Source organism: Bremia lactucae, linkage group LG1 (assembly GCF_004359215.1).
Source record: "Bremia lactucae strain SF5 linkage group LG1, whole genome shotgun sequence".
Lineage (NCBI taxonomy): Eukaryota > Oomycota > Peronosporomycetes > Peronosporales > Peronosporaceae > Bremia > Bremia lactucae.
The window spans coordinates 14,668,282-14,682,376 of NC_090610.1; the positions used below are offsets into that span (position 1 = coordinate 14,668,282).

The window sequence follows — 14,095 nt, forward strand, 5'->3', positions numbered from 1 at the left end:
GAGGTTACATCGATCTTACATCAATACTCGATAAAAAAATGGAATTTATATTATTGCACAATTTCGACGCACCCTCCGTGCATCGTAGTTGCTCATGATGACGAGAGAAATATCGAATCCTCTATGAGGACATTATTCTGTTTTGAGCGGTCTTCTTCAGAAAAATGAGACCTCCGGCTCGGTAGCCCGAGTTAGCTGATGGCCAATCTCTATTAATGGTCAGACGTATGTCCGCAAATAGAGATAAGCCAACGGGTTAAACCCTCGGCACATGCAACTGCGCCACTTGCGAATTTAACCATACCCACTCGGTATTAGGAATCCATTAGTATCGATATTGTGTCTGTGGCCTCCCAAGGGATTCTAAATGCAACACGCCAATTGAGCAAAAATAACTCAATTAGTGGCCGCTCCTGATACCATTGATGTTGAAAGTACAGGTAAAGTGTCTATTGATCGCGAGTTTCGACTTGATTTACTAGTTACAATTATCTCTTACAGAGATCCCCGTTACACGGGCACGTTTTGGACGTCGATCTCTCAATCGTTAGAGCTAAATTGGACATGTCCACAGCGGATCATCCCAGTTTGAGCTTGGTGTAAAACGCGTCTTTCAAGACGTTCTGCGCGGTGAGTGTTTGGAGACGCTTTGGCATTTACCATAATGCTTACGATAGATGAATTTGCGTTGTTCAGCGCTGTTCATGCCTACACAGGCTATACTCGGCTCTATGTGAACAGCTTCACACATTCACGCGTTCTGTTAGCGCTATCACTGTGTGTTTTAAGGCTTGATGAGGGAGACATTACCGTTTAAGCTGATCTCAGCCCTATCACTGTTCGAAAACAGGTTAGCGAGAATTTCGCGACGCGTATAGATGTCTTACGGCATGTCCGTGACGCAATGACTGATAGCTAAGACATACAATAAGAATAAGCGGATGCTAAAGGCAGAAGCTGTCTTAATTCTTATTCGGTGCGTAATCGAGTCTTGCTAGACAGTAAAAATCTACCAACAAATGTAGTTTCTGCTGTCTGTAGGACCAAATTGCGTCTACGCTTTATCGCACCATTTATGATCGTGGCCAAAAAGGGCCTGGGGTACGAGCTTAGGATGACGTTACCTGGCTTACAAGTGCGTGTGGGGAAGCGTACAACAAGTCCGTATATGTGTAAAATTTAGATCTGAAAAATGTAAGTATGAATAGACTCCTGACCTCGTGGGAGTCATTTTTCTACGTACCGACATCTTACTGGCTACTAGTGGGTCTGGCTCCCATTAATAGCACAGAAAAATGTGATGTGTTACACCCGCTAATTGGGGTGTTGCACTTTACTTAAGTACCCTGAAAAAGTCAGCTGAGTATCATTTAACGGGAGGGGCCCATTACATCACTTCCTCCCAAGACAGAACTTACGCACTTGTTACAGGAATAATTAAGAAGCAACGAAGCCACGGGAAGCCTGGCAACGATGACTGAACGCGAAGTAAGCAATCACGTAGCACCACAGAGGATCATCAGTGGTAGTGTATACGTCCACATAATGGACGCTGGCCTAAGATCGCGGGCACTATACGATTTGTCGTGAGCGGATGCTTAGGCCTCTCCTGACACCATGCGAGATCATTTCCGTTGCTTCTGCAGCCTGCACGCTCTAATGATTGGGGTAGTTGGATACGATGCTTTTCAGAAGACAAAGCATTTGTCGGGCTTAAAAGGTTGTTAATCGATATTCAATGCCTTGCTAGAAAACAATAATGCTTGTAAGCATTCCGTTTCAGTGTCTCTTTGCGATAATTATCGCAAACAGACACTGAACTATCTACCGTGAAGATTCAGGTGATAAAGATGACAGAAGCCTCTTGTATTGATCTCCTGAACGTAAAGATGTCATTCAGAAGTGTTCTGTTGTGTATGGTTAGATAGATCATCGTGGCATCGGACCGATCTATTTTGATGACGTTTATTTTATAGTTGAGCCATCAATGGAAAGTTGGACGTTCAGAACTTCGTCCTCACGTCCGAAAGGTTTTGACTATTAAAATTCTCCTTAAAATATCAACTAATCTCATTATAAACTATTTCAGATAAACTCTTCTAAATTTCTTATCCATCTACCCATTTTCCACTTTAAAGAGCAATTTCCGAGCCTTTGATTGGATTGCCTTTATCAAACAATTCTTCAAAAGATAGTATGAATACATTTTTTTTTACTAAATACACTTTGGCACTGCATTAGATAGTCAACAATACCATTCGATTTCATTGCGTCTTGATACGGCAATGGAACCGGGTGGTGTCGATCGGTGCAGCTTTGTCGGTTGGCTGGTCGACAGGAAAGATCTTTGCGCTGATAATTCCTTCAGCGCCTTACGCGACAGAATATGGCAGAGCTTTTAGAAAAAAGACCGCCTCTGCTTTGTCCACTTGGTCGTGTGTTGCTTATCATGCTCCGTTTTGCCTAGACCTACTAGGGCAGATTCGATGATCCGAATCGTTAAGCGACCGCTCAGCAAGATTGAGCAGGCTTGGGTCGGCAAGTGGGAGCGAGGCCTTGGCGAAAAAAGATTGCCACCACGATCCAGCTTTACTTGCCGTGTTAGTTATCAAGGCAAAAAATAAAGAGCTGGAACGCAAGGGTGGCTAGAATTATTAACGAAGAAGCGTTCAGCGTTGTTGTGCGCGAGCTCAGCAAGCCGCCGAAATAAGCTCCTGCTGGTAAAAGTTGTCGCAAAGCTGCTAGGACCGCCCTTGAGAATGAGATTAACGCGTTCAGTTTGCCCATCAGACTCCGGATGAATCGCCGTACACATCAGCGATGTAGTTTCGAGAAGCCCGAAAAGTTTGGTCCAGAGGATTCGGAGCCTAAAGCTCCGCCGACGACACGTGAACGTGCTCAGTCGGTGTCACAAGCCAGTCGTTTAGAACGTGGCTATGTGATGGGTGGCATATCACTAAGCCCCCTCCATCTAAATGGCCTCATTTAAACGGGCCGAGAGCGTCGCTCTTAGAGCACGCTCTTCTAGACGCACATAATTATAATTGTGTTTTTAAATCATGGATGGTTCAGGGAAAATCGCTTGGGAGTATTTTTTCGATCCCGGTCGTATTGTGTTCGAATGAAATGCCCGACAATACGAGGCGGAATTCCTGCGCCGCATTCATCCGCATTCCAATGCGATGAAACAGCGGTCGCAGCGAATTAATTTCGCCCGCTTGCGTGTGAAAGAAATCATGGGCGGTGCTGTACTCGCTGTTTCTTCTCACAGCACTACTTCTGCTAGCCCATTTGAGACTAGCGAAGAGGCCTCAGCTGGTGCTCCTTTTCATAGGCAGCAATAAAGCCGGGCACATCAATACGTAGGGTATCGATCGGTTCCCAAGAGTCAAAACTCTTCGGGTTACCTTTCTATTGGACGAGCATCTGATACCTTTGCCTCCCGGAGCGGTAGGCAAGCAATCTTATAACAAGGAAGCGTTGATTCTCACCCGCATCCATCAGTGCAGGCGGCGCCCGATAGAAGTGGCGATCTCGCCCATCTACTCGCGGCTGCCTTACCTTCGTCCGTTCAGTCACATGCGTTAAGCGCTGCTGAACGACGTATTGCGGATCTCGAGGGTCAAGTCACGCGACTGACCTCGGATGTTCATGATGTCCGAGCGAAGGCTCGTCAGGGTTATGAACGCCTGAAGACTCGCTTGGACTTTTTGAGAGGATAATGCTGAGGGATCCGCGTTTCTTGCGTGATGTTTCTCGCTCTCCAAGTCCTGTTCGTGGTGGGAGGCATCAGTCCGATAGCTTTTCGCCTTCACCGTCCCCCTCACCCGAACGACGCTCGACTCACAGTCGGCGTCACCATCGGTCTCCTTAACCAGATGGGGGTATGTGACCTCATTTGGGTCTACATACCGTTTCAGGCGACCCACGTAAAATACGGGGTGCGTCTTCATATACGGGGGAAGGGTGAGCCTATAATTTAGGTCTCCAACCTCTTCTACCACCGTAAGAAGGCCCAATGAAACGCGGCAACAACTTCGTAGTACCTCCAGGTAGTACAGAAATTTTATTGTTAGGTAGGGTAGCAGTACTTAATAGTGCTTTTTCACCCACTCTAAAGCGTTCATTATTTTTGCGACCATTTCGGTCCGCACATTCTTGTTGCTTGTCCTGTGCGCTTGCCATCGCGTCACGGACTTTAGGTGTGATGGCTAATCGCTCATCCACAAAGCGGTGAGCCTCGCCCGCTCTGCGTCGGTAAGAGGTTTGTGATTGTGATGATAGATGCCAACGTCAAGTTCTCAGTGACCTTTTTGATCAACACGTGATTGCGTAGTTGAACGTACAGCGTGTTTCACGTCGGGCTCGAACACGCTTGCGTTGATTAAATGCGGAGCTTGCTACCTCTTTTGGCTCGCACGAACACTGCAAAGTGAATAGCTTTGATCTCGCCTTCTTTTTTATTCCCAATTCGCATGGTGTGCAGAACAGTCACAATGCAGCCTTCATCAGCAAGAAGTGAATTTTTAGTAGCACGCGCAATTTCTAGACTAGTATGGGTGGTGTTGATTAGTTCTTGGTAGCGATCCATGCTATAAGTGATCTTCTGAATGTTGAAGCTCTGTTTATGTATAAGCGTTCTTTGGAACGCGAGCAATAGTAGTAGTAGTGTGTTCAATTATAATAATTTAATCAAGCCAACCACAGTTCTTAAAAATGGTGGGTGAGTGGATATAGTTCAGCTTCCCTTTGACCTAAAAGTGTCTAGTGCTTTTTAAGGCTTGCGCGGCGATCTGTGAGAGCTATAAGCTTTCCCAAGATACATACTCCTATGCATTAGTTGCCACTTATTTCTACGAACCACGTCCCATGAACAAGGAATCATTAAGCTCTACGAGCTTGTACGACTTTCTGACTTGTTAAACTTTAGCTGAATTGACTAAAACATTAGAAGAAAAAAATGCACTGTTTGAGTTTTAACTCTCCTCTGACTTACAAGGTAGCTCCTCTACATTGTGCCACAAGTGACTATTTGAGTTTTAACTCTCCTCTGACTTACAAGGTAGCTCCTCTACATTGTGTCACAACATGGCGAAGGGAACTGCTATTACGACCTCATACACTGATTCTAACCAACTGTTGGAAGTCAGTAAGCCTAAAGACTTCATGTTTGGCATTCCGCGCGATCATAAGGGTCGGACGGGGCTCGTCGTCTTTGTAGACAGACTGAGCAAAATGGTGCATTCAGCACAATGTAAAACATCGATCACAGGTAAGGACGCAGCTCTCTTGATCCTGGATCATGTTTACCGTTTGCACGGGATGCCCGAGTCCATAGCATCGGACCGGGATCCACGCTTCACGTCTGGCTTCTGACGACATGTGTTTGAGCTGCTAGGTAGCAAGCTTCACATGTCGACCACAGATCGTCCCCAAAGCGATGGCCAACCCGTACTGGCGTGGACACTGTTATTTATAGCGAACTCCACAAAGGGCAATTGTTTGCTTCATTCTTTGGGAGCTGCTACCGTGCGTAAGACATCCGCCACGATCCGATTAGCACATTATGTTGGTGAGACACCGTTTAATATTAACGGACTGTGCCATCCTCGGACGCTAGTCTCGTTTGTGCGCAGCCCGAGTCTTAGTGGGGGAGGCCCCTCACAATGTTCGGAGCGAAAGAGGGACTTAGTTTCGTCAACATGACGATAATCCATAGGGTATCATCTCAAACACAGAAACTTGCCCTAGTGACCCTGCCAGTTTAGCAGAGGTCAATAAAACTATGCCCTTATGACCGACCTCTCGGCGGTATCATAGACGAGTTTGATGCTAAAAGCGTGAGCCGTTCATCAGCAAGGACGCGCGCAGACAAAAGAGCAACACAAAGAAGTAATCCAAGCTGCAGTTGATCGAAAAAGCTTTCCATATTGTGGCCGCAATGCGCCGTGGGGGGATTCCAATAGCCTCCGAGATGTTTATAATGTCAAGCAAGTAGAGCGTCTGCGAATCCTTACGTTCTATTGAACTTAGGTACTTGATTTTTTGAACTTTGATAGCTGGTCGTTCCCCACTTGTTGCTCCACTTGATGGCTTTACAGACCACCCTGATGCACCTTATTTTGCTAAATTTAATGCTCAACAAGAATTGACCTCGCTAGATAAATTTGCCGCCGATTTAGTGGTGGAAAGGTTTAAATTATGATAGATATGAGAATCATCTAAGTTTTTGTTTCTTATAAAAATTTGGTTCATCGACTCAACGTATATGACCAACCGTTTTTGAATTGCCTTTGATGCAGGTTGTGGGAGTCGCGGCCACGCATCAAACATTTACCTTTGGCTACTGTTATATTGCTGGGGAACGTGCAGAAGATTACTTTTAGGCGTCACTGTAACGGGGCACTACGACTTGTACTGTTTCAGTACAAGTCCACTTCGCACTGCTTCAGTTGCGAGTGGTGCCTTACGTTAAGTGGCGTACACTGTACGTGCGAGGAAGACTTCTCTTAAGACAAGTAGACTTAAGAGGGTAAAATGAAAACTGTATTAAATATAATTAAGTGTCTCATGTTCTATCTTTGTAAATGCTAACTTAATTATAATCTAACACTAAACATGTAAATGAATTCTTATCTCTATCTTATCTGTAACTCTCTTTGATTACTCCTGCAGCTGATTAGTCTGCGGAATAAATAGATATAATGGCCTATACCTATTTATGGATAAGAATTCTGAATATTACTATATAAAGTAATATCCTCCAAATATTATCTACCTTTTAGATAATATATTAATTAACAACCTTTAAGTGTTAATTTCATGTAACGATCCACCCCGTTACAGTTACGGCATATACAACACGTATTTGCTGACTTTTTGTAGGTATCGACATTTGTCACTGATCGTAAATTGGCCTTGATAATTGCCCTGTCGACTGTTTTCTTTTACGACGGCAACGTCAAATTCCTTTATACCAGTGGCACATCAGCAAAAATATCTTTGCCCGGCAACGAATGACCTTTGCAAGCTTCGCAGTCTTCAAAAGTCTTGAAGTGCACTGGAACAGCCTGGTGCGATCGGAAACGGCAGTTCCATACAATCGACAATTGACTAGGATGAAAGAGGTTTTTCATCGCTCATGGTTTATCTTGAAGAAACATGGCTTTTAGACAAGGACCGATTTGTAGCAGCGTTCACATGTGACACGCTGCATTTTGGTCATACAACAAAATTTGTGCGGTGTAAGCGCGCATGCAACAGTTTAATTATGGATTACTGTGTCTACGGGGATTTGTTGACGGTATCTACGGGGATTTCTTGACTGTATAAACTGCTTGCCAGCTTGCTTGTGATAATCAGCTTGCAACTATCAGCTCAACTTTCAGTCTGCAAACAGGTCGGGAGCGGGCGTCAACGAGTCTTGGCAACGGATCGGTTTTCCTGCTATTACCGGCATGGTCTCTTTTGCAGCTTTAAAGATAGCGCTCGAAGAGTACAAGCTGCGACTCGGCACATCTCTGGAGACGAATGAGAGTAACGATGTGAAGATGTCAGGTATGTTAACTTCGACCATTGGCATACCGTGCAGACACAAGTTTCGACAAGTAGCTGCAGAAACAGCAGCAGCAATACTTTCCAGACCGCCAAGGATACTAAGCCTCGAACATTTTAATTTACACTGGTGGTTGGTGCAGCCTCCTCAACAAGAAGCAACGTATGTAGGTAGCACCCACCTCAATTGAAAAAAGAATAAAGCGCATCCAAGAAGAATTTTAATGGTACCTCGAGCGGGTAGCGAGGTATCTTTGGCCATCTACGTGTACTTTCGTCAGCGAAGGTCTTCAATCCATCTGTCCAGCACAACAGTGGGCGCCCTGTTGGTGCTCTTGGGCATCATTTGCTGGACACCAATCGCAAAGCGGGATCTATCGCAGTTTAAAGTAATGAAGAATTCTTTTTTTGCGGCCTTTACGTTAGAGCACAATATAAGAAGATGTCGGCAACCTTTTCGAACTCCCGCAGTGACTGTATTGGCAACTTTTACCGCTCTTGGTGCTGATGTTGTAGCGGAGCTACCTCGCTCCTAAAGTTTGAGGAGTTACGCTGTGCCCGCTATTCGGGCACAGCAGCAGCCTTCAAATGTAATTGTTTATTTTGCTTGTGTTAAATCTGTAGTGTACTTATTATTTACCTCTTTATTGATGAGAGTAGTGTAATGTGCATCATAAATTAAGTTGAAGTTTGGCGAATCGTAGTGCCCTTGTTTGTCCCAATGCAGCGGAGCCGCCTTGCTCCTTATGTAAGAGTAAGACTTATAGACTCAGATAGTCACTTACTTCTATATAACTAATAGACTCAACAACTCAGTGAGTTGTAACAGCTCGTAGAGCTTAACGAACCCTACTTTATGGGATTCAGAGCAACTAGCCCGAGAGTATATACCTTAATTTTTAATTTAAAACCTTACCCTAGCTAAATTAAAATAGATTTCGGCCGCCAGATTTTTTACCCATAATAAATTGGGGTTTAGTGATCAACTATTTTAAATAAATAAAAGGATAATTTACCCATAAATTAAATGTACCACAACAAGGGTTCACCAATCATCACAGAATGAGCGCAAGCAAGCTACACTTTCCTAGTGTTTCAGTATTTGTCGGCTTTCGTGCGTGATTTCTTTGATGAATAACATCTTGTTATTCGACAAAAATATTTTCCACGTATTTACAAGCCTTTATGCAGGCGTTTCGTACTTCAACAGCTGAAGGGTCTGTATAAAGGCTATTCAATGAAATCGATTTACCAACCGTCACGGGCAGTCACACCCATAACACTAATTTCATCAATACATAGAAAGATAATATGTGTGTACCGGTCCGGGCGTGGCTGGGGCTTTAAGACGGTTTTCAAGGAACACCTCTTAATTTTGCCCTGACTCATTAATCTGTAATTTTTTTTTAATGACAACAAACAAACGGGGTGCGTGGCGATACCAAAAAGAGGGTTTGGCTATACCGGCTCTCTCTTTGTTAAGAACATGAATAATTGGATATTGATTGGCACTTTAATTATCTTTTTCACCGTTTCCTGTTTTTTTTGTGTCACGAGCAATCGAATCAACCGATCTAATCAAACTGCAAGAATTTTGCTGCGGCTAATAAAAATTGGCTTGCAATCTCTTAGCGATACAATGTTATAGGAAATTTTTCGGTTATCATGTTGCCGTTGTCGAACAGGATCACAATGTTTGCTTCGAATTCTACCTTAAAAGCTAGCAGGAAAAAAAATAGCTTCAGATGTAGTACAATAAAAAGTATTCTAGTTCGAACCAGGTGTAAGCATTGTCGGACACGTAAATAGCCGAGGAAAGATCATGTAGATGGGTATCGGTACTTGTCGACATACATCGCCCCATCCAATTTGAACGTTTTGAATTTCCGTTGCTGCATTCGTATAAGCCGCCCCATACCTGCATTAATAATCCACAATTTTGCAGCAAGGCGCGTGAATTTCAAAATAGACTTACCGTCAGTCGATACACCTTTGGCATGAGCAACGCTTTCGACTCGAATTAATTGCAACTCCACCGACTTTATCGGGCGCTTTGCTTCCTCAACAATAATCTTCTCCCATACAGTGCACAACACAGTAAGTTCAGCACATGTAGCACCAAATATACATACCTCGCCTGTGAATGGCATATTCACTGGACAATTTGTGCGGTGGACCTTGCCCGTAATATGAAATTTTGGCATTATAGACTAATTTTACCGAATTAAATCAGCACCTGGATCCATTAAAAAATACGCCAACCCTATCACATACTGACCATTCGCATTTTTTCTACAGAATTTGGAGTAATCAAAATGCTTCTAGGGGAATCAGAAAGTGGCGCTATCAGCTTGAATTCACAAAATGCTTAACGTGAAAATTCACAATTTTTTTGGATGATCATAAAATGTCATACTTACTGGTACTTCCACCACGAACTCCAAAGTCTTGTGTAGCGTTTTCTTCATTATGCCGCGAACACAGTCACATGTAACTTCGTATTTAATCGAAATGTAAACCCCGTGGTACGTTTCCAACAGCTTTTGGTCGTCGTTGCCCTGTAATTCGAACTCGAAGGGAAGCTTGGAAATGCCCGGGGGAAATTTGCCTGCAGGAGCCACTAGAAGATGAAAGTACACGATTTCTAAAGGTTTGACGCTGTTTTGAAACGATTCGAAGACCCCCATGCTATCTGAGGATACCTGCAGACGGGCATTTCCCTCTACTTTCATTGCCACACCCTGGTGAGAGAAGCCCTTAGGCGACGAGATGACCACCTGACCTTGCACAATTTCCTGCATTTAGGGGCATATATGATCAAGAAAGTTATCTTTATTTCTCTACTAGGGGCACTTACATGAGGATGGAAAATGCGATCAATGCGGTTGAGCTTGATGTCGACTGTGGAGCCCATTCCGAATAAGGTATTTTCTTATTGTGACACTTTAAGGAAATTTAAAAAGCTTTTCTATAATGATCTTAATAAATAAAAAGATTTTTACAGTCTCTCACATCAATCAAATGCAATTGTAAAGATTACGTAAATTTATAATTCAAAAATCCCTTGACAAAGATCGCCGCACAAAAAGGTTACTTTTTTGTGGTTGAAGGCGGTAGATGTCTGGAAACCGTTATTGTTGTTGCTGCAGCTAACGAAAACAGCTTTGCATAGGCGGAATGCAAAAGCCTGACGTGGTTAAAGAACGTATATTACTAAGATTCAAGTCTCGAGTGGTAATCATAACGACTTCCTTAAATTTGCGTCGAAAACAATTGTAATGGGCCACTTGTAACGGGGCACTACGACTTGTACTGCTTCAGTACAAGTCCACTTTGCACTGCTTCAGTTGCGAGTGGTGCCTTACGTTACTTCACGTACACCAGTACGTGCAGATGGAAGACTTCTCTTTAAGACAACTAACTTAAAGAGAGTTAAATGCAACTGTATCAATATAATTAAGTCTCTCTTCTTTCTATCTGTTAACTCTAACTATAAACAAAATAGAGAGACAGATAAGATAAGATAAGATTTCAATTGCATGTTTATAATACTAAACATGCAATTGAAATCTTATCTTATCAATCTCTCTATTTTGTTTATATCTACAGTTGATTAGTGTAACGGGGTGTATCGTTACATGAAATTAACACTTAAAGGTTGTTAATTAATATATTATCTAAAAGGTACATACTATTTGGAGGATATTACTTTATATAGTAATGGTCAGAATTCTTATCCATAAATAGGTATAGACCATTTTATCTATTTATTCCGCAGACTTGTCTGGAGAGATTACTCCTCACAATAAATATCCTTCTTTATATCGACAAAGCTACATGGCCTTGATCCCAGCGCAAAGAACTTTCGCACTGAGGAAGATTTTTATCTCGATGCTTGTCATAAGCATCGATGGTTTAGTGGCAACAATAAGCGAGATAGAGTCTCGCTTATGCAAGCCTGGAGCGCGTTCATTCGCAATGTCAAAGACATTGGACGCGAAGCCTGGCTTCAAAAACTTAACGCGAATCGCGTTAAATTTGGGAAAAGAACTCCAACCGGTCCAAAGTATAAATTACATCGGTTGTCACGTGAGGCTGGGCTTCCATGCCTCACGTGGGGTAATCCCTGTCCGTGTTGTGTAGACAACTCGAAGAGGGTAAAAGGAGATGTCTATTCCGTTTCTTCGACCTGGGGAAAGGCTCGCATCTCTGTTGAGATGCGTATCGCGATTGACGTTTCGCAATCGATTTACAAGCGGCAGGGGCGCGTGTTTTCTGATGGACCTTCTGATCCATCACATGGGTCTCGACATACAGACGACGAGACCCTCAACGTCAGCAATCAGCTGGGAACGAGGCTCCCAGCTGTCATGCGAAGGTGGATAACCACGCCAGCGAACAAGATAACTCCTTCGCTGCGCCTTCACATCACGGTGGTTTTGGATACGTTCCACAAGGAAACGCTGACCACCGTGGAAATCCACTAAAGGTTGTGGTGGAGCAGGGAAAATTAAATCCGAACCGTATGTCGGATCTAATGTTGAGGATTGACAAAATCGATCATTCCCTTCATGAGTTGGAGGAGGGACTTGACCATGAGCGCGGCAAGCGTCGCTCGTTGGAGAAGACGGTGCACGCTCACCATATCGAGCGGTTGGAAGACCGTTCGAAGAGTGCGTACTCCATGTTGGAGTACGAACGGAATATCACGCTGTTCGTGACGAGCTGTCGTCAGCTCATCGCAGTTTCGAGGATCTTCGAAACCTGCATGAAAACTTCAATTCAACATGAGAATCTGGTTCGCGATCACAAGAATCTTTTAAGGATTCTTGAAAAGGGTGGTTAGAACCGTCCTCGGAAGATGCCGCGTACTGATGGTACGGGCGGAGCCGACCAACGTAAAAAGTAGGATGCGAGCGCATTCTACGTGGCAATTCTATTATGTACGCATTGCCTCTGCGATGCAGTACACGGAAAGGACCAATGAACTTGGGTAGTAGTTTACTGCTACCCACATTAGTGACTAAACGCTTAGGTAAGTTTACCGTAGAGAGTAGCACTAGATCATTAACTTTAAATGAATGAACATTAGCTCTTCCATGTTTGTCTGCATTCCGTTTCTGTCGGTCCACTGCGTTAGCAATGGAATCCTGAAAGAAACGGATTATGATTCTCGAGTTAGCAGAAACTCTTCTGCAAACTCATTTGTTTTGTCTTTTTCAGTACGCTTTGTGCGTACTGCCATGAGATCGTTCTCATCTTCGATGTCGATTTCTTCGACATCGACATCACTCGCGTCGTTGTTATTTTCGACGCGTGATGAGCATGAGCCAGAAATGGTTTTGCTCGAGCTAGTCCACCCCCCCCTTAAACAAGAGGATCCCTCTAATTGCGTGGGTATGCGAGGATGGCGTAAGCCATTCACAAAGAACGGTGTATGCGTTGTAGACGCATGCACCGAATTATTGATGGCGAATTCGACCATCGGTAAAAACTCGCTCCAATTCGGATACGATTGGACGTAACCTCGAAGTATCTCTTCGAGGACGCGATTTACGCGTTCTGTTTGACCATCCGTTTCCGGGTGATCAGATGTTGACATAGTCAGCCGTGTTCCGAGAGATCGGAACACGGATTGCCAGAACGCCGCCGTGAATCTCGGATCTCTATCCGAGACTAATTCACGGGGTAACCCATGGAGTTTGAATACCGTGTCGATAAAGACACGGGCACAACCCGGAGCCGTAATCGACTCTGGTACCGCAGCAAGGTGTACCATCTTGCTGAATCTGTCTACAAAAACAAGGATTCCATTGTTTTTGTGTTCGTCTTCGGGAAATCCGAAGACGAAGTCCATAGATACGGACTGCCAACACTCTGCCGGAAGTGGTAGAGGTTGAAGAGGTGCACGGGATGAAGGGCTAGGCTTCACCCGTTGACAAACCTCGCAAGCACGAATGTACTTGCGCACAAACTGATACTGGCGGGGCCAGTAAAAGTATCGACTTACCGTGAGGTAAGTCTTCTCACGTCCACGATGTCCACTTGTTGGAGCATCGTGACACTCATACATGATGCGCAAGCGCAAATCATTGTGAGTCGGGACGACGACACGTGGGGTGTCGCCGGTAACGGCTGTGTAATACAATAAGCCGTTACGTGTTGTGTATCGATCGGATGACGATCGATATAAAGCCGGTAGATCTTTAAAAGATTTATCGGATGGATTCATTAAATGATCCATCAGACAAAGAAGGTCCTTATCTTCTTTATAGGCTTTCTTTATTTCATCAACTAAGGTTGATGATGGAACACTCGTAGTGAGTGTTGCAACAGTAAGATCACTTTTACTGTTGGGGTGCACTGCTGACTCGAAATCGGGTCGGCGTGATAACGCATCAGCGACGACATTAAGTCGTCCTGGTTTATATTCGACGGAGAAGTTATACTCCGCGAAGAAGGATAGCCACCTCGCCATTCTTTGCGAGAGGTGTGGGCTATTGACGGCCGTGCGTAATGACGCATGGTCCGTATATACGAT

At 44.1% G+C, this 14,095-nt stretch overlaps 1 protein-coding gene across 1 annotated transcript; it reads right to left on the minus strand.

Annotated features, from left to right (window-relative positions):
• Positions 1-9,024: 9,024 nt before the first annotated feature.
• Positions 9,025-10,468, minus strand: CCR75_009110 (uncharacterized protein; the record flags this gene model as incomplete). The annotated part of the gene is given in 7 exon segments (XM_067967155.1): positions 9,025-9,274; positions 9,333-9,472; positions 9,490-9,626; positions 9,687-9,764; positions 9,833-9,904; positions 9,975-10,349; positions 10,412-10,468. The coding sequence occupies 7 exon segments, from the start codon at positions 10,466-10,468 to the stop codon at positions 9,183-9,185; spliced, it is 951 nt and encodes a 316-aa protein (XP_067815063.1). The 3' UTR covers positions 9,025-9,182.
• Positions 10,469-14,095: the final 3,627 nt, after the last annotated feature.